At 49.0% G+C, this 24588-nt stretch overlaps 1 protein-coding gene and 1 long non-coding RNA gene across 8 annotated transcripts in view; one reads left to right on the forward strand and one right to left on the reverse strand.

The window, feature by feature from the left end:
- Window positions 1–24588, reverse strand: part of ADAMTS9 (ADAM metallopeptidase with thrombospondin type 1 motif 9) — an 83142-nt gene that overhangs the window by 8843 nt on the left and 49711 nt on the right. For all 5 annotated transcript variants that reach the window (XR_003260722.2, XM_026109967.2, XM_064519140.1 and 2 more), the window contains 7 exons: window positions 11457–11624; window positions 6633–6794; window positions 2712–2882; window positions 2439–2633; window positions 585–717; window positions 266–360; window positions 12–106 (listed from right to left, as the gene is read on the reverse strand). Coding sequence is in view for 4 of the 5 variants with exons in the window: in XM_026109967.2 (XP_025965752.2) it covers window positions 12–106; window positions 266–360; window positions 585–717; window positions 2439–2633; window positions 2712–2882; window positions 6633–6794; window positions 11457–11624 (1019 nt within the window). In the remaining variant the exon portion in view is untranslated. The remainder of the gene's footprint in view (window positions 1–11; window positions 107–265; window positions 361–584; window positions 718–2438; window positions 2634–2711; window positions 2883–6632; window positions 6795–11456; window positions 11625–24588) is intronic.
- LOC112989072 (uncharacterized) lies at window positions 6838–23637 on the forward strand. 3 transcript variants are annotated; one of them, XR_003260723.2, is made up of 6 exons: window positions 6838–7126; window positions 8082–8306; window positions 12174–12317; window positions 12686–14434; window positions 14544–14679; window positions 15403–23637. It is a non-coding gene; the product is annotated as an uncharacterized LOC112989072 (long non-coding RNA). The 3 variants fall into 3 exon arrangements; XR_010391289.1 differs by having other exon boundaries at window positions 13190–14434; XR_003260724.2 differs by having other exon boundaries at window positions 14188–14434.

Below are 24588 nucleotides of genomic sequence, written 5' to 3' on the forward strand. Positions count from 1 at the left end.
GGATTTCTTACCTGTATCCATACACTTCTGAAAAATTCTCTGCGTCCCCATTTACAAGGGTCACGTACTCTTTTGGGTTGTCAGTCTGCATCCCAGAGCAATACACCTGAGGGGTACAAGCCACAGTTTGGTCAGGCATCACGTGTCAAAGGATGGCCTGGAAAACTGAAGGCAGAAGAGGCAAGAGTGGAGGTAAAGAGCACACGCAGGGTCCTCTCACACCTTCGGGAAATGCATAAACTATCAATCTGTTGCCAAAATGCACCTTTAATGTCTTTCCTTTCACTTTAAGGAAATATTCACCATCTTCAGCGACACCTTTGAGATTTTTAACATCTTTGCAGCTCCTGGGTAGCTCACCTGAAACGAAAGAGAAATACTTGTAGTCACTGAGCAACTGTATATCAAAATTTCTTCCGTGAGGCATCTAAAGCACCAGAACAGCACACTCATTTTGTTCCCTGAAGTGCCTCAGTGCTTCGTCGCATGCGTCCCAAAGCTTGGAAACACAGCGCATCTCCAGGAGTTGGGCGGAAACTCAGGCCATAAGAAAGGCGAGGGAAGGAGCAAACCTACAGACTTACAGTCGTGGACGTTGTGACATGTCCTCCTTTCCTCAGGTTTGAGATCCGCGTGGCACAGGCCGCTGGCCTGGTCATCGTTGGTTAAACACTGCACTGAGCGGTGCATGACGCCAACCCCACAGGTTACGGAGCACTGGAAGATAAAAGGCCGGGATTCGTGTTTTACCCCAAGGCTTCATGGGCTCTGGCCCAGAAAAACAGAGACAGCCGGTTTCTGTTGTACTAAGGGCGAGCAGCAAAGGCCCCAATCCAGCAAAGCCTTCAAATGCCGGCTTAATTTTAATCATACAAGCAATCCCTTTGATTATTAATCCTTTCATTATCATCATCATTAATTATTTCGAGAAGACTACCGTACTAGTTTAAAGCTGAGCACTTACATACTTTGCTGGATAAGGCAGTATTAGTGAAGGTGAACCATGTGCTCAAGCAAAAATGTTCCCTTCTCATATGAGGAAGGTTGTGCAAGATAGAAACATCCACTAAAAGGCCTGAACGCTAGAAATGCTCTCCTTGTGGCTGTGAAACACTGTCTGGGTTACTGGCTGGGTCCTCTGAACCAACACAGCACAGTTCTTTGTTTTTTTAATCCAAAAAACTGAAAAACTCAGCCTCAACACCCTCTCTCCCTTCACCCTCTGGAAAAATGGCTAGACCTGTGCATGCCCTGGGTCATCCCTGAATGTCCCAAATCAAGGGCAGTCTTAAGGCTGAAATAATACAAGTTACCAGAGCTACTGAGTAACAGCTCATCTGGGCTGGCTGCTCCTGAGTGCAGTAAATCACAGGTGGGACCAGCCTCCTAAAGCAGGACGAGCACAAATGCTTCCTGAGGAGCATCTTGGTAGCCCTCCATGACTTGTTCTTTCAGTACTGGAGATCAAAAAAGCAGCTCTTTCTAAAGGTAATAGGTTAGACCACCACGAAAATGAAGATGCTCCTCTGTTTAGAAACACATAATCGACATTAGTGCACAACGAGATACTCTTCAACAGCTCAGGTTACTCACAGCCTGGCGTTTACTCTTTTTCAGTCCCACATCCAAAAAACTTAACTAAGGAGCAGAGCAGGGCTCCATATTTGCCCATCAAAGGTGATGGTAACTCTAGCTAAACTCCTTTGAAAATCAGAGATGAGAAGGGTCATGGCACTTTACGGTCATTGATACATTGGGGAGCCCAAATCTAGGAGGAAGAACTTGCTCTCTGAAATGTATACCCCTCTCAAAGAATTTTTGTTAACGAGGAAATTTTACGCTGGAATATGGGGGGGAGGCAATGCCAGTCCATGGAAACTGAGCCTTTTGCTGTAACTTCTCCGCCCTGACTCATGGGGAGAACCTGAGACTTCCTATGGGGCACGAGGAACTTAGTTTCAAACGGCTCCACCGCTTACTACAACATCTTCACTACATTTTACTCGACTTGACCCTCGTTGCCTTGTAAAGGTTTGACAAATTCCTACAAATGCCTGAGCTGCGTTAATAAATCAAGTTTATGGGAGAAACACTGCATTTCAAAGAACGTCAGAAGCTCAAAGAAGTGAAATGTTATAGCTTTAACTAAAATTTGATCTTGCAGTTCAGGCCCCGGGAACAGCTCAGCACAAATAACTTTAACAGAAAGGCTGAGTTTTCCCCTGCCCTATCCCAGTATTGGCAAGAAGGAAAAAAAAGAAAAAAGGAAGAAAAATCTTTTAAGGCTCAAATGAGCAGCATTTTGGCCTACCGCTGGTTCCCAAGTCTTGCTCTTACACATAGACTAGCAGGATCAATCCATCATTTTTTTTCCCCCCCGAAGCTTTCCATCGCTCGCTAAAATTATTTGCAGTTAAAACAAGAAGTGTCCAACTTACGCTCCCCCAGTTGCCGACGCGCCAGGATGCCGAAACGGGGCATTCCCCGCGGAAGCAGGGCTGGACGTTGGGCGGCTGCGTGCCGGGACAGTTGACCGTATTCTGGTAGCCGTACTCGTAGTGGTCCTTGCCGGTGTAAATCTCGCTGCAGGACACCAGGCGCTGCCGGTATCCCTTGCCGCACGTCACGGAGCACTGCGGGGAGAGGCAGCGCCGTCAGCACGCGCCTCTTTTCCATGGGCGCGCAAAGCGGGGCCGCGGCACGGCGCTCACCTCCGACCACTCGCCGGTGATCCAGACGTACTCGCAGGGCGGCAGGCGGCAGCTCTCCACCTCGGCGGGGCGCGCGGCGGCGTCGCAGTAGGCGCTGCTGCCCACCCGCTTGCTCTGGTCCACGCAGAGCACCCTGCGCCGCCGCGACGCCTCCCCGCACGTCTTCGTGCACTGTTTGCGAAAAAAGAAGAAAGAAAATAAGGAAAAACTGGCTCTGCGCTCTGCGCGCGCGCCTCTGCTGCTGCCTGGGGACAAGCTGGGGACGAGGGTCAGTGGCTGTGGGTGCATCCTGCTCCCGCCCCGGGGCCACCAGCCCGCTGTAGGGATGCGAGGGGAAACTGAGGCAGCGGCATGGGGTGGCCCAGCAGGAGGGTGGCAGAGAGGGGCCCAGCCTCTCGTTTTGTCGCCATGCCATCGTTAAACACCACCCGTTATTAAGAGCAACCCAAGGTATCCAAGCACAATCGCTCTGCTAGGTCTTCTGCAGGCTCGAAGGACCTGACCCTTCTGCTGCTCATCCTGGGGGGAAAAAAAATGGGGCCGTGCGGCTGCGCCTGCATCCCGAGACACCCTCGCGCCACGCCGGGAGCTCAAAGCGCATCTCACAAAACCACAAACAAAGCAAAAAAAGCCAGGGTAAGAGCAACGGGCTGGATAAAACCATATTGCTCTTTAAATCATCATCTGCAACATGCTTCCAACACTTTCGACTAACTGGATTAACAGGGAGAAAAATGCATGGAAGTAATCATTTTATATCATGGGCCGGAAATGTCTTCCCCTAAGGAAAGGATGTAATACACAATCAGAGCATTGCTATTTGTACAAAAACACCGTTTGACGTCACCTAGGCTCGGGGAACCACTGCCAGTTCCAGCGTTTGAGCGTGACGTTTCCCACCTCCGTGGAGCGGCTCCCGCGCTCCGGCCTGGCCGGGCAGCAGCCGGCTCACAGCAGTGCCCGGCGCGAAGCACAGGCTCTGCAGAGCTGCCTTTCTGCAAGCGGCCGCCAGAATTGGGGCCTCAAATTAGATGAGGACTTTGCACGGAAAGGTTCATACGCAGCAGTGCCGCGGCACCGCCAGCGCGACGCAATCGCCGGCATAAATATTTAGCAGCCGTGCAAAGCCGAGGGGGCGGGCAGGGGCAGAGCACCCCACGGTGCATGTTTATCCTGCAGTAATAGCTCGGCAGCTCTGAGGCAACAGCCGACTGCAAAATCCGCAGTCTGCCAGGAGACTCCAAGGGCTTCGTGTGCTCGCAGCCTTATTCGCTCCCTCGCCTTAAGCCCGGGGAGTGGAAGTCCCTCCTTGGTCTGCGCCGAAACGCAGCAATCCTGCGGGGGCTGGAGTAATTTGCTTGAACGTGATTTCCCTAGAGCGCAAACAAGCTGTGCCATATCTGCCCTTCTCCGCTATCTCCTTGTTATATAAGCAAAATTCAGAAGCGGGCTCGTGCCTATGACTGCAGCATCACTGGCTCCTCTGCGTTTGGTGGCTTCTCGGCGGGCACCTTCCTGCCGCCATTGGCCATCGACAGCTAAATCCTTCCTCGTTTTAAGTCATTAAGCACTGGTGTGAGATCAAGCTTTTGCATGTGTTGCACCAGACACCCTCGAACAGACACCGTCCCGCAAGGGTTTCCTCTGCGGACGGCGGTCATGTGGCCAAATAACAAACTTTGTCATCAGCAGATTGAAGTTTGTCTATTGGTATTTTTCAGGATACCTGGCAACTAGAATAATTCCAGCGTGATATTAAATGCAGCCCGAAGACAGTGAGACCACCAGGAAAGAAATCAAGGGGATGTAGCAGAGAGGCTCTAATCGGCCACAGCACCCTGGTAAGATGTTGTTCATACAGAAACTGGACAGCTCACCAAAGGCGAGAGGCCCGCTTTTTCACTTAATATGATCATAGATTTTGTAGGAAATCGCATATTAACATAAAACAACAGGGTTGGGTATAGTGGCCATTGATAGCAAAAGCTGAAAAAACAGGTCAGACATTCGACAAGACTTGTCTCTTTTCCCCCATTTTCCAAATGTTGAACTATTTTCCTGGCAATTCAGAGCGAGGACTTTTTCAAGTAGCTCTGTAACTGTTTTACAAGAGCAATAACGATAATAATTAAAAAAAAAAGGCATTGCTTTGTGAAAATATTCATTGTTTTTCTTTTTCCTAAATCAAAATCTGGCACCCAGACGAAAAGAAACCCCACCTTCATAGTAAAAAAAAGGCTCATAGTAAAAAAAAAAAAAATCTCCCTTCTCTCTCTCTCTCCCCCATTTTCCCTTTCTCTTTGTGATGCTGGTCTCGGTTTTACTTCGACATTAGCGAGGCCCTTCTGTCGACTCTCTCCCTGCTGGTGTGGGCACTGGGAACAGCTAATTAATGGTGATACAACAGCAGAGCAATAAACGGTTTCCAATAAGTTCCCTATTGCTCTTCATTGGCAAGACCAACTTTTTTTAAACAACAACAACAACGGAAAGGAATAATAAAAAACTCTTGACAGATTCCCTTTAAAGACAAGAAATCAAGAGCAAAACAGTGCTGGAACGTTATTTTGCATCCTGCCTTTCACAAATCAGGGTTCATTGCCATACCTTGCTCAGAGCGCGCTAATGCAACCTGCGGCTCCTCGCCATGAATAACACGCAGGCAGGACTCACGGCTGGAGAAAAGGCAAGCCTGCTTTTTCCACCGGGTCCATCAGAACGGAATAAAAAGCGCTCAGAGGAGGAATGGCTTGGAAGTGGACAAAAGTGGCGAGCCCCAGTCCGATGACATCTGCGGCATGTTGCTCTCAGGGATTATTTATGGGCAAGGAAACTTTCAACCCACCCCACTAACAAACCTCCCTGGGGAAAAAGAAAAAAAAGCTTCATAACAGGGTAAATATTTCCTCAGTGCAGTGGGGAGCCCTGGAAAATAAAAACATCGGCATCTGCCTCCCACCAACGGCTTGGTGGGGGGGGTGGGTGGGCAGGGGACACTGGCCACTGGCATGAAAAGTTGTGAAAATCAGTGAGAGAGGGAGAGAGAAAGGGGTAGGAGAGGTGGCTCGTCAGGACTAACTACACCACTGGGTCAGTACTGCAATCGCATGCTGTTTGGTGACCTACTTTGCTGCCTGTAAATTTATTAATTGAAGAAGTTGAACGGGCTCCGTAAAAGCAAAAGTTCATTGCAAGGAACTTGTTACAGCTCCTCAGTGGTTTCTATATTCCTTCTGCAAGCCGGGATGTTTCTGTCCGGGCAGCCACAGCGTGGCCCGCTCAGCTCTGCCCCTCGCCGGACCTCCCCAGCGGCCGAAAATCGGGCTGGCTCCGTTCACGCGAGAGGCCAGAGCTGCCTTATGCGAGCTGAGCATCCCGCCCCAACGCCTCTCGCAGTCCCGCACGCGTTGGGTAGGGCTACGAACCCCCGTAATATTACCCGTAATATCATATTACCCCCTCGGGTAATATTTATCCCACTCCCCGTTCCCGGGGCCGTCAGCGTGGCAGCGATCGGGCACCTTCGGGGCCAGAACTCTCACCCATGGGACATCTGATGTCAGCCTTGTCCCTGGCTGGGGAAAAAGGCTTGGGGGTTTCCCCAGAATGGGAGATTAGTGAAAAAAAAAGAGACAACAGCCAGAAAGGGCCAGTTGCCACGTTAACGGGGGGAAAGGGAGAAATACCCGCGTTCGCCAGCTCCTTCAAACCTATGGACCTGGAGCCACGGGCTGCTGAAGCAGCACGGCAGGGCCTGAGCCGGCGGGTTACTGCTTAAAGTAGGCTCAGGGAGCAGATGCCCACCTGCGAAACGTGCTCAGCGCCGTTAGCATCCCCTCCGCGCTGCAACGTCCCGACACGGGCGCCCGGCTCGCGCGCCCGCCCCGCCAAGCTCTCCCGCGCGCCGGCGGCCCCGCTTACCGCTTGCCACTCGCCGGGGTCCCAGGTGTACGCGGGGCAGGCGGCCAGGCGGCACTCCTGCTCGGCCGGGGGCCGGCTGGCCGGGTCGCAGTCGGCCCCGCGGGAGCCGCCGTGGCAGCGCACCTCGCGCCGCCGCACTCCTCGCCCGCACGACGCCGAGCACTGCGGAGAGGGAGGGGAGGTGAGCGGCGCGCCGACCCGGAGCCCCTGCAAGGAAAAAACCTGGCGGGCGGGCTGAAACCCCGCTAAAGCCAGCGGGAGCTTTGCTCCAGCAGGGTCAGGCTTTCGCAGGCAGGGTTTATATTACAAAATCCTCCGGAGAGAGCGGTGCTGCGGAAACAGCGCGAGGCGCCGCACGTCACTCCTCGGGCACCCGGCTCCGAAACGAGAATAATTCAGAGTATATCGGATGCCACGAAAATCCTCAGAGCAGACTTGAATGAAAAGCAAACTTGAATTAGAAACAAGAGGACTGCAGCAATACAGAGCTGAAGGTATGATACCTCTGCATTTTCTTTTAACATGCACCTAAACACACACTGCACAAGTCAGGACACACCATAGCTCTAGGAAAATAAATGTCTCTCTTAAATTAACTGCTCTTTTCCACGTTTCCTGTGCTATACTGTGGGCACATTTCTGCCTACTTGTAGACACGGGAAGAAAAGCCTGAATTTCTCTGTTTCTTAGACATCTATAAATTACCATCTACCCCACAGTGCTTTTTAACAGCTTCTTTTTTCATCTGCTTAATACTTCTCACTGTTGCGCACTATAATAAGTTTAGTGGTACTTAGCTTCACTCTGCTATGGGCTCTATCTTGCTAGATCATAAAATATATTATGCAGGTGTGGGAGAAAAAGAACTTGCACTTATAAAAGGAGGTGTGTAAAAATCGGGAGGTAACACATTCAAAGCACAGCTATCATGATTACCCATTTGCTGACTTAGCAATTAATATCCACAACCTCATTAATACACGAGGAACTAAGAAAGCAAGTTTATAGCCAATTATTGCAATACCTATAAAAGCAAGCTTTCTTAAGGCAGAGTATTAAGCGGCGGTAATGGGGAAGCAATTCTCCCCCGGCTAGCTCTGCAAAGTACTCCTCCGCAACGCTTCGGTTGCTTTACTATTCGAACGCACCATAAAGCAAAGTGGACCCAAAGAAAAGCTGACTGTGAACATGCTCCCGGCTGCGGATACTTAGGAGAGGCTTTTTTTTGTGTAACTTGGAAAAGTAGCAGTTAGATTTCTGTCGCTGGCGATGCAAATGCTTCCCATCTGCTGCGCTGCCTCTGCGATGATTTATCGCGCTTTTTGTCCTAAGCGTCCCACCAGGGACAGTTAGGCTGAATAATGCAAACAAACTTGGAGAAACGTATACTCCAGGGTGTGCGTGCTGCTCCGCAACGCTTTTCGGTTTGCATTTATCACCCACCTACAGAGCACACGGCCAGATGTTGCAATAAGGGCAGAGCGAGCTACGTGGCGGCTCTCGCACGGAGGGGCCGAGCCAGCCGCGACGCTCGGGCAGCGGCAGGTTTGGGGAGGAGGACAGTGGTCCCGCGCCGCTCGGCAGAGCTGGCTGCGGCGCGCCGTGCCGCGAGAGAGATGCGAAACGCCCCTGCCCAGCCGGCCGGCGGGATGCTTCTCCTCGGGGCGACTGCAGGTGCGTGTGCCGGGGGGGCTTTCGCGGCCGAGGGCTGCACGGGCTTTTTAAGCGCGCTTGGTAACATCAGCCATAACGCGATCCGGCGGCAGCACGGGGAAAAGAAACCGCAGCGCGGCCCCGGCTTAGGGAATAGCGCTGGGGTGAGTCCAGCTTGGGGCTGCTGCGAGGGGACTAAGCTAACAACGGAAGGATGCTGCAATATTAACCTCCAGTAAGGAAAAAATTGGCCAAGCTTTGGCGAAATTGGGCAAGCTGAGGCCACGGGAGCCTTCCCGGCGGCTCTGCCGCCCCTCTGCATTGCTACTGCCATGGCACAGGCTGGACTTAGGGCTGTGTCCAACATAATAATCAGGCTCTATAACAGAGGCAAGGACGGGAGGTGCCTTACACTAGTTTCACCCCCACAGCTTTAATCCACTATACTGCTCGGGCAGCTCTCTATCTCGTAGAAATGCAACTAGTTGGTACCACTAAACATCTAAAAGCAGAAGGGGCCTGACGCTGTTCAGTTCAGGAGCGGGGTGACATATATCCCCCATGGGACACCACGAGCCAGGCAGGGTCTCTGTCACTTCTGCGGGTCCTATATGTTTTTTAGGAGCGCTCCTTCTCCTACCGAGAGGGTTGATCCCAGAAGGGCAGCGTGTCAGCCCAGCTATGGAGAAGCTCCACCATATACAAATACAGATTTCAGTCTGTACTGAAATAAGTAAATACCAGACAGCAGAATAAATATTAGTATTTTTACTACCTGGAAGGTAAATGACCGTAATTGATACCACTTAGGAGATACAAACACATTAAATCTGACATTTCGGTGCAGACGTAAGCATGTTTAAAACCTAGAGAGAAAACCTTTCCTCTTCCCTTCTGACTAATGCAAATTTTAAAATGCTTTGCTGCGGGAAGATGGATTCATAACAATCTAGCAAAGAATTACCCAGACTCTGAACACCAAACATCCGGAGAGCAAAACACCTGGGATTGCAGCGCTTGGCTTGGCCGGCTTCTCCCCGCGGTTTGTTTTTAACTATGCACCGAGTATGTCCCCAAGGGCAAAGGCAGCAGCTGGAGCCACGTGCAGCGCAAATTCGGGGTGCACGCGGGGACCAGCGAGGCCGTCTGGGTCGGAAAACCCTGCCTTGTCTCTCGCGCAGACATTTGCTGCCTGGCCCATGACAAAAAGGGGTCAGCTCACGGCAGCTTAGCGCAGGGATTACCTGTTAGAGGCAATTAGACCTGCAGAAAAGCCTTTTTTGATAGTATCTGAATGCAAACGGACCGTGGCTCCCGCTGCCAGCCCAGCAGCACGAGAGTCACCTGCAGCGCGCAAGGTGCCACCGAGCTCCTGTCCCCATTTCGATCCTGATTTAGCACAAGCGGTTAGGGTCAGGATGCAAGGAGACCACATCAGAGCATTTTATGTGCTTTTCAAAGGCCCAGCTGGATAATGCACGTGTGTCTCTACCCACTTTCAGAGCCCTTTTTATTTTCGGAGCAAGCCCCCGGCTGGCTAAGCACGCACGGCGCTGCTGGCCGGAGCGGTCCAAAGCCGAGGAGCCACCTTGCACACTAGAAATGCTCTGCCTATTCTTAGCCCGCTCATTAGCATACAAATATTCTTTAATTGCCTAGTCACAAAAGATTACCTCAGGCCATAAATCACCTCAGCCGCCTGTTAACTCGGGCTGCTTTCTCCCCGCGCAGAAAATTGCCTCCAATCATGTGGTGGAATGTTCTGAATTTTAAAACACTTATTTTTATCAATTAAAATTAGCATATTTTAAAGCAATCGATAGACCATTACGTTACTATGGTTAGAATTATTAGCTGTAAAAAATTGCTTTCGGGAGCAGTCACTTTAAATAAGGAGCAAATCGGATATGACAAGACTATTTAATGGCCTCAGGTTTCTTTTCTTTTTCCCAATGTGGCTTCTTGTATAAAATTAAGGTTTCAGTCCTGCTGATAATAAAAGGGGGACTTATCTTTCAATATGGGAGCAGTCCTGCTCAGCTCAGCAGGGCCACGGGGGTGCTCATGGGTCCCCAGGGCCCTATCTCCTGTGAAGGACTAGGACCTGCATCACCTAACCTCCACGGCGAAAGCACACTTATCCCACTACACACGTAAAGGCAAATACTGCCATCCTACGAATTCAAAGGTAAGAATAAAAAAACAAATACAAGTCTGAAAACAATCAAAAAACATCGATGGGTTTATTGTCTTTTTAAATATTCGACATTTCACAACAATACGATATCCTAGTCCTAATGTTTACGTTTGTGCAGGTAGATTTGTTAACGGTTTATGTTTTAGGGAACTTGCATACAGTGAGAACTGGTGTTTTGTATCTTAATTTGGCAGAGAGACTGCAAGAGAACACGATGTTTTACAAGTTAACAGCTCATTTAGTCTGGGATTTTCAGTAATTCTGCTGATTAGCACACTGTTGAGGTAGAGGCAAAATTGAGATTCAGAGCTGAAAATGTGAGGCAGCAGATTTAGGGTGATGACAAATACCTCACATTCAGAAAAACAAGGACTCAAGACGTGCTCTTAGCAAACAAGATGCTTAATAACTCCAAGCACTCTCACGTTTCCAGCAGCCTCTGCTCTAAGCATCAAAGTGTCTGACTTTTTAATGAAGGAAAATTAAGTGATGAGCTTGTTCAGAAACAAAAGGCAGCCAAAAGCACTTTTAACAGATAACTCCGATTGTTCTTTTGGCTTTCTCAGCTTTTTTGGCTGATAATAAAATTAATTTCAGATTTCTCAAAACTAAGATAGATTTTCCTTGAGATGTGACATATTTAAATAATAACAATATTAAAAACATGAATAATACTGGATTTTCTTTAATATTATATACTAATGGGTTTTCTAGCAGGAGCTTAAAGTATGCAACATGGAATTTGCTATCAGTTGGGCACTAAAAGCAAGTTTCCATGTTTTCAGCTGGTACAAATCAGTGCTGCTCCATGGCTGTCCATGAAGCTACACTGTTTTACACCACCTGAAGATCTGGCCCAGAATATTTACCCTTGAAAAACTCAAGAGGACAGAAACGAGGGGAAAAACAGTTTCTAACCAATCTGACAGATGAGGAAGATCAAATGATGCAAAAGGGTAATCAGTGCGTCTCACCTGTCCCCAATCTCCCGATTTCCACTTCGGACATCTGCCCCCTCTGCATTTCTTTTGCACATTGGGTTTAGCAAGGTGCTTGCAATAATCTTCTTCTACATGACTCCCTTCCTTTGACAAACAGTACACAGTTCGGTGCTTTTGACCCCTTCCACAGGAGACAGAACACTGCAAATATAAAGTAACAAAAATCAGCTTTCATACAGGGCCGTCTACATCGTCACACGCGGGCCATGGCTACACAGGGGATTTTGCTTCGGCTGGACCAAAGAGCGCATCACTAGGCTCCCCGACGGCCCACACAAAGCTGGAGGGGGGTAAAGGGCAGAATTTAACCCGCTGGACGTGTTCCCATTTGCATTGCGTATTGCATGACACTCTTGGTCAACCCCCCCAAATGCCGGTATCAGGATAAAGACCTGGCATTCAGCAGGGATAACAGGGTTTAGGGCACAATTCCTGGCATTGCTCTGGCAGTTTCGAAGTCAGCTCGGAGGGATCAAGGCAGTAGCCCTGAGTATCTACTGAGAAGCACTTGAAAGGGACCATTTCCATTTACCTCGGTACAAAGGGGGTCAAACGTTGGTAAATTAGGAGGGTAAAGCATGATATACACCTTCACAGAGGGAAATAACTGCACAAAGGACAAGGCTGAGGAGAAAAATCCAGTCTTTCCATGTCCACAATATTAAAACTCATGTTTGTTTTATTCTGCAGCAAACACTGTAGACTGATTTTCTTTTTTACTAAACAAAGACTGAAACCAGGACATGCTCACCCTTAAGATTTATGCGTTTTGAAAACAACTCAGAAGGCAAGAAGGCAGAGCACGAAGAATCAAAGCAAAAAGCAAATCAGCAGGTATGTTAGCTGCGAGCTTTGTAGTGAAGCAACTAATTTGAACCTCCCTCTGCAGGTTCACTGAACTTTTTCAAATGTGACCACTTCTGGCATGCAAACCCCAAGCAACTTCACTTTGATTTCAGATTAGTCTCCTCCAAAAGATTTAGGAATCAAAGGGGTCTGGAATCACGACAAGAATTTAATATGACAGTTTCTTGTAGAACAAGCCTCTTACTCAGCATGATGCACCCAGGGACTGTTTCGATTTCTTCATTACATGTTATGCAAGTCATTACATGCTGCATCACCAGCATCCTGGTTTAATTCTTGGGCACAAACACAGTATTTCAGCCATCTCTCAATATAAATGCTCTGTTTCTTTCCAGAATGGCGCAAACATGCAGAGATGATGCTTCTTCCTCCTTTTTGGAGTCACTCCATCGGTAGATTTGCTAAGAAATAAATTACAGGCCAGACTCTTCCCAGACTATGAATATAGTTGAAACCTAACAAAATACAGATTATATATGCAGCAGTTCTGGAAGATCCATTACGCTAGAAATTGGCACGTGCATTGACAGCTGTGATTATTTTAAATTACAGCCCTACTTCCAAATCATTCATCCCCTATGGCGCTAAGAGGTATACAAAGAAACACTGAGAGAGCAATAACTTGTTCCAAAGGCTTACGAAAGGAAGAGTTCAGACAAATGTGGAGAGAAAGGGATATAACTCATGAGATTGTTGATGCTTAGAAGTATGTATAAGCAGTGTCCTGAAAAAGGCATTTCTCCTGTTGTAAGAGCACTCGGGGAGCCACAAAGCCAGCCAGCTTCCCTGGAAATCAATGGTGTTAAAAGGCCATTAATTAGGTGTCTGCCCCAATGCAGATCTGGCCGTGGGAGACTGACCCAGCTCTGCATCTGGATGGATACTGGATACCTGGTGCGCTCCTGAGACACCACGGTGTATCTGAGAAGATGCACTCTGGCGAAAGATGGGAGAAGGCCACGTGCATCCATGGTTTCTCAGCATTTTCAGTTTACTGGGCAATGAACACCAACAGCAAGAAGGAGATGTCAAATCCTACCAAACCCAGTTATAAACTTCTAATATTTCCATCCATCTTCGGACTAAATGCTAACACTGATACTTTCACATGAATTCAAATGACCCTCAACAAGAGCTCTCCACATGGCTTGACACCATCGTCTTTAACACGATAGTCACAGCTAAAGGGAAGGCTCACACACATCATCCATATTCCGTCTTGCTCCACATCCCAAGCCAGTGGAGAAAAGTGCATCATCTCCCTAATTTAAAAAATATATTGACCCTGCTGTTTATTCTAAAGAAAGAGCATCAACGTTGGGCAGCAATGCAAGCACATTTCTCAGGACCTGAAGTTGCCCGACACACGTTTCATCTTACCAATAATAAGTCGTAAAGTCCACAGGTTTTAAATCCCTTTCTCGAATTGCTTCGCTTTGGCCTGGAGCCTGTACCACGGCACACCACGATTGCACCCGGCGCGTGGGACGGGCACGCAGCGCTGCCTCCTCCCCGAAAGCCGAGCCCCAGGGCTGCAGGCGCACCGCGGCGCATGCTGGGTCTGGGGTGCAATTTGACTAATCTTCATAATACTCAGATATAATTCTCAAGGTACTGTAATCAAACATTTAATGCCCGTCTTTAATACAAATTAAAGATAGGCAGCTGTGCCTTTTTGGATCCAAAACATCCATTTGCTTTCACATACGTGTGAGTTACGAGCTCATTTGCGCTGACAGAAAAGAGAGGTTGAATAAATCTAACGCAACCAAGTATTAGAGACCGAAAATCCCTTTACAAAGAGTCGACTTCTTAACCACCTTTTAATTCTTCTCAGGTATTTCCGTCTTCCATTTGGCATGCAGAATTTAAGCATATGTAAGCCACATGCAGAAAATAGCTTAATAGTGCGCTTCATCTCGGCGCCACGTGACGGAGGGCAGCAATATGCCCGGCCGCTCCAGTCGGCCTCATCAGTTATTTTTGACCCTGGGAGAACTTTGCATGTCATTAACTGAGCTCTCTTTGTCGCTGGAAATGTTGCAGCCGCTCACGGTATCTATCAATAACACCGCCACGGCAAGGTAAGCTTTGACCTCAGCTTCTTTAGAGCATTTGAAAAGCGCAGGCAAAAACACTCCTTTCACCGATTTCTTTCTTTCGTTCCTTTTCCTTCCCCCCCCCCCGCCGTAGAAAACACTTCAAAGGGCTGGGGATGGCGGGGTGGCTCCCTGTGGAACAGCAGCCTCATCCGAGCATCTTTGAAGCCAACAGAAAGACTCTACTGGTTTTAATCGTCTTGGGATCCAGCCCTGAAGGTGCAGCCAAGGTACTGTACTGGTATTTTTTGCTACCCAGGTTCCTAGTGTTAAGGACCACATAGACGCAGACATGCCCACCGCCAGCCTGCCTGTGCCTCCACCAAAACGCTGGCAAACGTTGCTCTAAAACACTGTTTCCAGCTTAGGGTAAGGGGACACGGCGCAACAATAAATATCACAACACTGGGGTGAAGCCTATGGGCCGGCCGCGCTCTCGCTGCCGAGACGGGACGAGGGAAGCGTGCCGTGCGGTGGTCCCACCGCGTGCTCATCCCACCACGCGCTCCCGGCGAGCACGCGTCTGCAAGGGCCGGGCAACCTGCAGGGACAGGCGGCACGGGTGCAGCATCACACCTACGTGCGAGCGGCTTGGAAAGGCAGGACACCCCGGCACACCGGGTGCTTTACCCAGAGTAGGAACAAAGGGCTTCCCTGATTGCATCAGCATCAAAGCATTTGGGCACAGATTTGGGGGAACTATGTTTATTGCAAGAACAGTTTTGTTAGAGTGCCTAGGACCACGGCTTGGCACGCTGCTGATTTTTTCAAATAAACACACCGCTCACTTACACGCAACAAAAAGTTCAAATAAATCTGACAAAAACATTTCCATACCCTCTGTTTCCAAGGAGGTCACAACATGATGCTAAACGTCTCCTGCAACGCCATGCTCTGTTCCAGCGCAGCAAGCTCACGCTTTCCTTCCCCCAGAAATTTGTTTTCTGTTTCAGAGCCCAGGACTGACGAAGACTATTTTATTTTACCGAGTACGTGTGAATTGCTTTAGCCTAATCCTCACCGCGTTTCCTGCTCTGGAAGACGAAGGCGCATCTCCTTCACTAAGACCTCGCTAAAGCGGCAAGGCTGCGACCCGGTTCCAAAGCTTCTCCCTGGGCTGGGAGTGGGGAAAAACAGAGTATGTACCCCAAAAGTTCTTAGAAACGCCTACAAGACTTCTGCGTGGTTAGGTGCAGATGCCGACCATTCAAAAGCCAGCCTTGACGCTGCACGTCCCCAACAGCGACTCTGCCGGGGAACTCGGGGGGGGGGGGCTGGGACCGCGTTCTTCCTGGCCCCTCCTGCAGAAGACCGCTGTCTCCGCGCTGCTCCCCTGGTCGCACAGGGCCGTGCTGCCGCCAGCGGGAAGGCAGCAAGCAGTGTCCATCTGGTGCCAAAATTGTTCAATAGCCCTCAGTAGAAATGAGCAAATTTTAGTTAAAAAAAAGAAAAAACAAACAAAAAAAACCACGCAGCACAGATCAGTCAAAAGGGATGGAGCAGCTCTGCTTCTCGCTAACTGCTTCTCAGGCACTCGATGGGCAGCTGACTACAGGGCAGAAAAGCAAACTACCAACGAGAATCTAGGTACATTCTCTGCTAAAACAGAAAAGTTTCAAAAAATGCTGTCAGGCCACTTCTCCAGGCCCCGTGCATCAGCCCATGATTCGGGAGGCATTCGAGATAACGAGTGCAAGCTGCGGCGATCACCAAATGAACTCTCTGAGATAATGAACTCTCAGATAGCTCAGGAAAGGCTGAAAGGGGTGGGGGGTGGAGGAGAATTAGACTAAAACCATCTTTATCAGATTCTGCCAGGAGCAACTTTTCGGAGGAAATTAAAATCAATCCTTGTAGGCTTAGATTTCCACACATTAAGGATTATATTAAAAGTAAGCACTCATTCATTCTTTCCAGCCGTCTGAGCCAAACCATGTGCCAGATAAAGTAAAACAGGGAGGATGACGGAGCCCTACAGGCTGCTTCTCCCTCGTACATCCCCTTCACGTGAGGGCTGCGCTCCTGGATGTCCGCGCACTTCTACAACTGCAAGCACAGGCCAACCACGCGCCCTAGCAGTTACATTTCAGCATCCTATTAGCGTACACCAGTCTCCTGCTATCACTTAAGCTGCTCTTATCGGATGCTGGTAACTTTGAAATCACAGCCTTTTACCACCCGCCCCTCTGCAGCCTCGCTGGAGCGCAGAGGACCCTGCAGACACACCACCAAGATAAGCACGGATCGCTCCTCGCCACTTAAAAGCATCCGAGTCTTTGCACGTTATCCACCAACAAGTGCTCTGTGGCACTCAAACACTAACTTCATTAGCGTCAAAGCAGCAAGGTATTTCAGCTCAGGCCTGATTTTCAGCGTGTAATTCCCTTGGCTTCAGTAGGACAAGCAACAAGCTTAAAATAAGGGTGAAGCTCCACGTTACGGTTTCTGCCTCCGCTGCAGCACTTTAGGAGATGTTTAGGAAATGTTTGTTGCTCGTTGCTTTGAAACCCCATTCTTCCTGCTGCATTGGTCCATCGCGAGGACCGTGCCTGTGGGGTGGGGATGCGGCGTGTGGGGCACAGCTCACCCAGGTGGGCTTTCTTTTTTCTGCCAAATTGTAAAAGGTAGCCACACCACGGTGCATATGGCTATTGAGAGCTGCAGAGCCCACGGTCCTGGTGATTTTACCTGATACGGGGCCAGAACATCCGATACTTGCACATTAAAAGAGACAGTGGTCTCTACACTCAAGGGAGCAAAAGCAAAACGAACCAAAGCATTGCATAACAGCTTAGAGGAGGCTTTAGAAATGCTTCATCTGAGCTGACTTCCCAGAGAAATGGGTGGACTGAACAAAAGACATGAACGTTAGCGGTTTCTTTTGGACCGTGCAGTCCCAGCACGCTTGTGAACATCGTCCAGAAACCCCTGTGGAAATGTCCTGAGGGGCCAAAGGACGTCCTGGGGCGTGCACAGAGCGGACTGCCCCGGCGTCCCCGAGGAGCGGTCCTCACCCCGGCCGTGGGCAGGAGGGAACACGCGTGCTGCCTCGCCCCCAGCTCTGCTCGCCCTCGCTGGGCAGCGCGCGCTGGCTGTGAGCCCGCCGGCTTCTCCACTCTTATCACTGCAGTCAACACAGCTGGCTGAAACAGCTTCCTACCTGATTATGTGCAGGAAGAAATAAAATAATACAATAGGCCTTTGCCTTTCCATTGCCAAGCCAAGCTGTAGTGACCGGTGAATGAACTGGGATGATGTCTAGTGACAGGTAAAAAAGGGAAGTTTCTTAAAGAAAGGGGTTCGACTTAATTTGTTACAGCAGAAGACGGGGAGAGGCTGATGTGCCCGGAGCCCGTTCTTCCAGCCAGCAAAGACTGTCCCAGAAGAAATGACTCTGTTGGGTGGAGGCTCTACCAACTCTTCCAAGATTTAAGGCCCCAAGAGCTGAAGTCAATAGAATGACTTCTCTGAGCTTGGGGACATCACAGAATAAATGGGAGAAAAACAGGTAACTACAGCAAGAGGAGAAGTCATGGATCTCTTCTATTGCTTCCATCTGCTACAAAGCACCTTCTCCACCTCCCTCGACACCGCCCGCAGTGTCGTTACATCCCGCACGGAGGCTTCACGAGTGCCGGAGGCAGCAGGGCCGGGAACACACAAAGCCTGCCTTCAGAGCTGCGTCTCTGCACTGGTGCAACCTATTCGACTCAAAAAAACAAACAAGAAAAAACACCAAGTAGCGACCGCAGGTCTCCCCGGGGAGGGAAGCATTGGATGTCATTTCCTCAAATTAGGAGGAAATGTGTGAGCCACCCAAGGAAGCCAGTATAATGGGATGTAGAAGAGACTGATGAAGCCTATTTTCCATGCTGTGGCACTTTTTTGAAAGTAGCAATTGAAGCAGCAAGCAGTCTAGGCAAACTGACACTTCATTTTCTTAGAGAACAGTTGTATTATAACACCATTTAGAAATCCCAGATTTCTCTGTGCTAGATGATGTGATACACAAAATAAGCCAGCCCCATTTCACAGGTGAGCATCACACCGGGTGGTTGTAGCAGCGTTGAGCTTCTTACTACTCCCTGGCCTTATAAAGAAAAATCTTGGCTTAACGCAGCAGTGATCAAACACTGTTTGCCTGCCTGCGTACAGTCTTGGGCATCAAAAACATTTTCATACATGCTGCTGGCTCAACTCGTCTTCCCTGTGAGCTAGTAAAAAGCAAAACACGAATAGAGCATTAAGGGGGTTGGATTGAGAGGGACTACGTTGTTGTTCCTTAATGGCTGCACCGATCAGCTGCCATGCAAGTCGGAAGCGCAGTAGATGCCTTTGTGCTTAGTGTCCCTCATCATCACACCTTCTTGTTTCTAAACCTTACAGTCCCCTGCATTCGAGCAGCAGCTATGATTGCAGTTTGGGGTATATGCTGTAAATTCAGAGCATGGGCAAAAACACACACAGACTTCCCAGCTCAGGGAGCTACTTGAAGATGCTGAACTTCACAGCTCATCCTTGAAAGCGTTTTACTGCTGTGTTTCCTGCAGTCTAACACATATTTCAATTACTGAAAAAGCTGGTGCTTTGGGAAACAAATGCTCCCAGCTATTGCAATTTTATTTATTGCTGTATTTTTCATCTGTGTGCACATGTATCAGATCTACAGACTTTACAAAGTCAGCAGCCATCAACGGCCCAACCACGACATGTCGGCTGAAGCCAGCCACCGCCAAACAGCCCACCAGCAGTGCCGTAACCTTGTGCTGAAGCTCAGGCCAGCTGTGTGCGCCCTAGAAAGTCACCGTCTCAGGGAGGAAACGCGTAAGAAGGGAAGCATAAAAAACGAGCCACTGAAGCAGACCAGACGCAGCCAGACAGGCACTACACCCCTCAGTGTCACCTTCGTGGCCCGTGGCTCCCGCTCCCTGCGGCTATCGCTGCCGAAGCACTTCGGGCTGCTGTATAACGTGCCAGGGAGCTGCTGGCAGGGGCTGAGAGGGGACGCGCTCGCTTTGGCAGGAGAAAGGCAAGCACTCTCATAGTAAGCTAGGACAGATGCTATGGGACTATAAAGGAGGATAAGAAACAGCAGTGAGTAATGATGCAGTTCCCAGCTCTGGCTGGGGACGTATACTGAGGAACTTCAGAAATGATGCATCATCTAGGGTTGGAAGGAGGAGAAAAGTTTCAAGATACAGGAAAACAGCCTTCCCGAGTCAAGCCCCGACTCCTGCTAGCTCCCGTCCCCAGCAGTGGCACTAGCAGAGGCTGTTGAAGGACAGCGGGCAAGTCTGGCCGCTTTCTGTGGTTCCTTACCCTGGCACGTCCCCAGCGCCCACTCGTTGCATCAGGGAGGTTAGAGGGGACGCTCCCGCCCAGTCCTTTCTATTTCTGCATCAAACTAAAAGATGTTAGGTTTAACCACCTGGTCACATCACAACGGGTGCAACCATCCGTAGTGGAGGTGTGTGGATTAAGACAGCTGAGAATTAAGTTGTAGGCAATGAAGCCTGTGAGGGCTTGATCCTGCAAAGCCCTGCGGTGCACACCGGGGTTTGAGCACCCGTGTCGCAGATCGGTCCCTGACCTGCGGCTCTAGCACGTGGGGTTTCCAGGGTTGCACTACAGCTCTCCTGGTTACATGGAGTCCCAACGCCATAGCAAACAGGAGACGGCAGAACTGAGAGCAAAAATATGTATAGTTCTCCCTATTTAAGGAGAAATGACAGAAGCAGCAATGAAGGACCACTAATGATAGGCAAACACAGTAAAAATTAAAATAAGAATTAGAGATTATACAGTAGCAGCAGAGGATATAGTGATGTTTCACTGCCTACACGGCAGCTTTGCTCTGGGGTTGCCACAGACCAGGCGTGCTGAAGCCAAAGCAGCTCCCCGGTAATAGCGGGGTGACTCTTGAGCAGGGCACTTGGGTAACTGGTCATCACTGGTTTTACCCACCTGTGACCATGCTAGAGCCACTAGCTGTGGCTCTGAGCCCCAGCAGGGGAGGTGGCCACGGAGTTATCAGATGAGGAAACTCAGCTGTGACAGCATCTGTCCCTGCCGCCCTGGACAAACTTGGGCTGAGACATTAACAGCAGCAACCCCAACCAAATTTAGCCTTTGGGATGAATGCCAAGAAGGACACAAGGAGAAACAGAAAAGGCCAGCAGCAAGACTGCCGGTGTCATGGTGCACAGGGTGGCTTTCACCGTCCCACGGGGGATGTGGCGTTTCGGAGCCGTGGGCACCGGCAGCGTGGCACAGTCTGCACCGACAACACATGCAGCGCAGGGCTGCTGTTTTAAATAAAAGCAGACAGGTCTGTGCTGTCACAGGCCTTTCTCCGATGCAGGAACCAAAGCAAACAAGTTCTCTGCATTTTATCAGCGTGCGGAACTGGCAGTCCCTGGAGCCACTAGGTCTGACTAATCCTAAAGAGAAGGGGGGCAACAAACCCAGGAAAAAACAGCTTAGACAGACCAAACCACACGTACAGCCAACAGCTTTCAGACAGGTGGTAGCAGATAGCGATAGGCTAAGAAGTTCTCATTTTGTTCTGCATCAGCTTTATTAAATCTTTGCTAAGGCACCTATTTCTGCATGCCTCTCTACAGACACCCAAACCACGCTGCGCATCCCTGCGCATGGGTTCGGGGTGCTGGCACTGTCCGTCCAGCCGCCCTTTGGGGATGCAACATTTGCCCTTTTCACACGGCCTCTCATGGGTGGGATCGTTATCATTAGTCTTCCGATAACGCCCGGCCCCACAGAGAAATACAGACGTGCTGTGGCAATCGCAGAGCCTGCACCACCATCGTATCGTCGAGGGGTAGGAAAAGCCACGTGAGCAACTGAAGAGCTCAGGGGACCTATCACTTCATTTTCCAGGGTGGCTTTGTTACTGCAAAAACACGTATAAACAATCACAGCGCAACTCAATGATGCTGCTGTCGCAGCAGATTCATTTTCTGCAGAGGAGAGGAAGAGACCAGCAGAGGTAGGTACGCTGGCAACCGAGCCTGCCCCGGTTATCGCTGACGCCTTAGCAAGAGCTGACACAGGGCCTGCTAGGAGCATCCTCCGAAGCACGAGCGGGCAACGCGGCTGGTGAACAGCCTCTTTGCAGCGGGTTTCACGGAGAGGGCGCTTTGCGAGCAGTAGGTCAGGGGGCTGACAGGAAAAATGCAAATAACCTGAACTTCCAATGACACCAGTTTGGAGACTGAAAGTCCTGAGCGCTGCTTCCCGGCATGGGTGCCGCAGGCAGGCTGCGCTCCTCCTACCTTGTCTCCGGAGCGACTCTGCCATTACCTGTGTCCCTGCACCGGCAGACCCAGCCGGGGAGCCCTGTAAAGACCTCGGCCGCCAACGCTATCGCCTTCCAGCCCTGGCTGATGGGGCATGGCATCATCATCCGCAACCAAAACCGAATTCACATCGACCGCCATAGGAGAAAGCTTGGAGTTCACCAAGTTAATATTCTAATTCTTTTACACTAAGCCTCCATTTCTGGGCTGTTAGATCACAAAGTCTTCAAAGAATAAGAAATCAGCATTTCTGCCTATTTGATAAAGAGCTGGGAAGCACACGCCAGTTTTCAGGACACTAAGAGCTATATGGCAATTGCATTAGTAGCTAGAACTTTTGGTACCAAGGAGCGACAAGCACTTGCCAAAGCACAGTAGAGATTACTTTTAAAATTACAACACTCTTAAGGGGGAAAAAAAACAAACCAAAACAAAATCCAATATTGTCCACAGGTCAAATTCAAACGATTACTAACCCGATGCAATGAAATCCAAGTGACTCACCCAACTGAACCAGGACACTCCTGTGAGATACAACTACTTTACCTTATCTGTGTATATTTTCTAATTAGGAAGGAATGAGAAGCCCACGACAAGTGAATTCTACATTATTCATAAATTGTAGCAGGACACAGTTGTATGTTGTGGTAAACTATATCACTGTTACTTCTCTTAAGAAAAAGATACAGACTGGTTACGAACCTGATCTTTTTTTATTTTTTCCCCCTCTTAGAACTAACAATTTTATTTCTAGATATAAAAAGCACCCAGCCCCCAGAATTGGCAAGTTTCTGATAAAACACATCTAGAAATCACACAGCAGCAAGTGCGGGATGCAAAGACCAGGTCACCTGCTTAGAGATCCATGTCCCAGCTACTGCAGATCCCATTAACATAAATGATGTATATACATACTGGAAGGAGAGAGGAAATTCCCTACGGCAATCCAGCTCCTTTTCTTATATCTGTGCCCCTAACAGAAAGGGCTTCCACAAGCCTCTGCAGCATCCGCCCAGGGCTCTGCAAGAAACTCCCCGTGGTTTCAGGGCGAGCTCTCCACCAGAGCACAGAGTCTTGGCTCAAAGCCCACGAGAATTTCTTTTAACTTAATAGAAACAAAATTTCACACAGATAGTTGCAAGGAGTGGATCTACTCCAAGATAAGCGGGTTCGGCCTCAGGTTTTCAGGGAACTGGTGACTAATACTCTTTGTGAGCATCTCCCTCATTCTCGAAAATGTGGCACAATTTCCTCTCGTTATCTGAGAGCCTGTAAAGACATCTTTGCCTGTTCCCATCACAAGGCGTTCAGAGGAGAAAAAACAGTCTTTGTACCCCAGTGACAGTCTCTGCGTGTTTTCTAAAGCAGTATTTTAATAAAAAAGTAAGGTTGATCATGTGGCTTACAGTTCTCCAGTGTTTAGATACATGTTCTTAAAGAAGCAAGGAAATAAAGGTATCACCTTCTCTCAGTCTTCTTTGAACACACATTATAATGACACTGCATCTCACCAGTCTATTATAGAATTATCATTTACACACAGAACCTGTTCACCCCTTTAATTCTCTCCTTAAAAACCAGATTAAACCAGTCAGATAAAATCACTTGTTTACTGTGTCAGATTGCAGGGGAATTTTGCCTAAGGACTGAGGGTTGGACTCTTCAGACTCTCTCTGCTTTAGTTTGTATGTATTTTACAGTATTAATTTCAGTCAAACTTGTGTGAAGCTGAGCCAATCAGATGCCTGCAAGAAATTAGTTAACCAAACTTTGTAATTCATACACTTTTGACTGCATTTGTTTAATTACTGAGAATGACAGTTTCTATTGCAGGACAAAGCAAATAAAAGTGAATCAAAAGATGGAACATTGCAGCGCCATTTCAGAAAATTTAGCAAGAATTAGCAAAACTAAGTATATTAATTTAGCAAAAGAGTCAAGAAATCATTATACAAATTCCTTTATGATTACATTCTACTTGTCTTTAATTTTCACTCTTCAACATTAACATTAAACATTGTAAATGTATGCAATATTTATATAAAATTAAATAACAATATTGGAAAAATAAATACACTTTTACATAAATACATAAATCCATACTGCTGAAAAGTTTCAGCTAATACTATACTCTTGTTTCAAAAGTGACCAAAAAATATGGTAGTGACACTCCATCTGAACCGATGAAGTATGTACAGCTACAGAGCGATGTTTGCAGTCGATGACAGAGCTAAAGCAAATCAGGCGATACCACGCTAAAAAAAAAAAAAAAAAATTGGACTTTACTACCTACAGTAGTAGCACGAGGTAGACGTACATGTAGTGTATTTTGTAGGGGGGACGTGAAGCCACGGTCCCTAGTGACCCCGTAGATAGGACTGAGTCTTCAGACGCGGGCCGCGGTTGCCCACGTCAGAGCCAAACGACACTTAGGCAGTCAGACCTGAAAAATCAAGTCGTTTTGTGGGAATAATCCTAGCTCAGCTCTGCAACCCCTTCCCCGGCTGGGTGAAAGCCGCTGCCACCACGTCGGCCCAGAGCTCAGATGAGTGACCACCACCGAGGCTGGCCAGCGGCACTGCCAATCCCGGCGATGCCGGGTGGTCACCCACTTAATCACTCCCTTAATTAGGGGGCAGCGGTGGCCTCCTGCCCAGGAGCCACCCGAGACTGCAAGCTGGGGCCCGACGGTGGCAGCTAGAGCCGAGGGACGTCTTCCAGGGTAAAAGAGACCCCCAAAATGCAGGACGGCACCCAGCATTTCAAGACGGTGGAGCAGATCCAGCCCTAGCGGCAGGGGAGAGGCCAACTGCTGCAGGACGC

The sequence above is a fragment of the Dromaius novaehollandiae genome, chromosome 12, assembly GCF_036370855.1.
Source record: "Dromaius novaehollandiae isolate bDroNov1 chromosome 12, bDroNov1.hap1, whole genome shotgun sequence".
Taxonomy (NCBI): Eukaryota; Metazoa; Chordata; class Aves; order Casuariiformes; family Dromaiidae; genus Dromaius; species Dromaius novaehollandiae.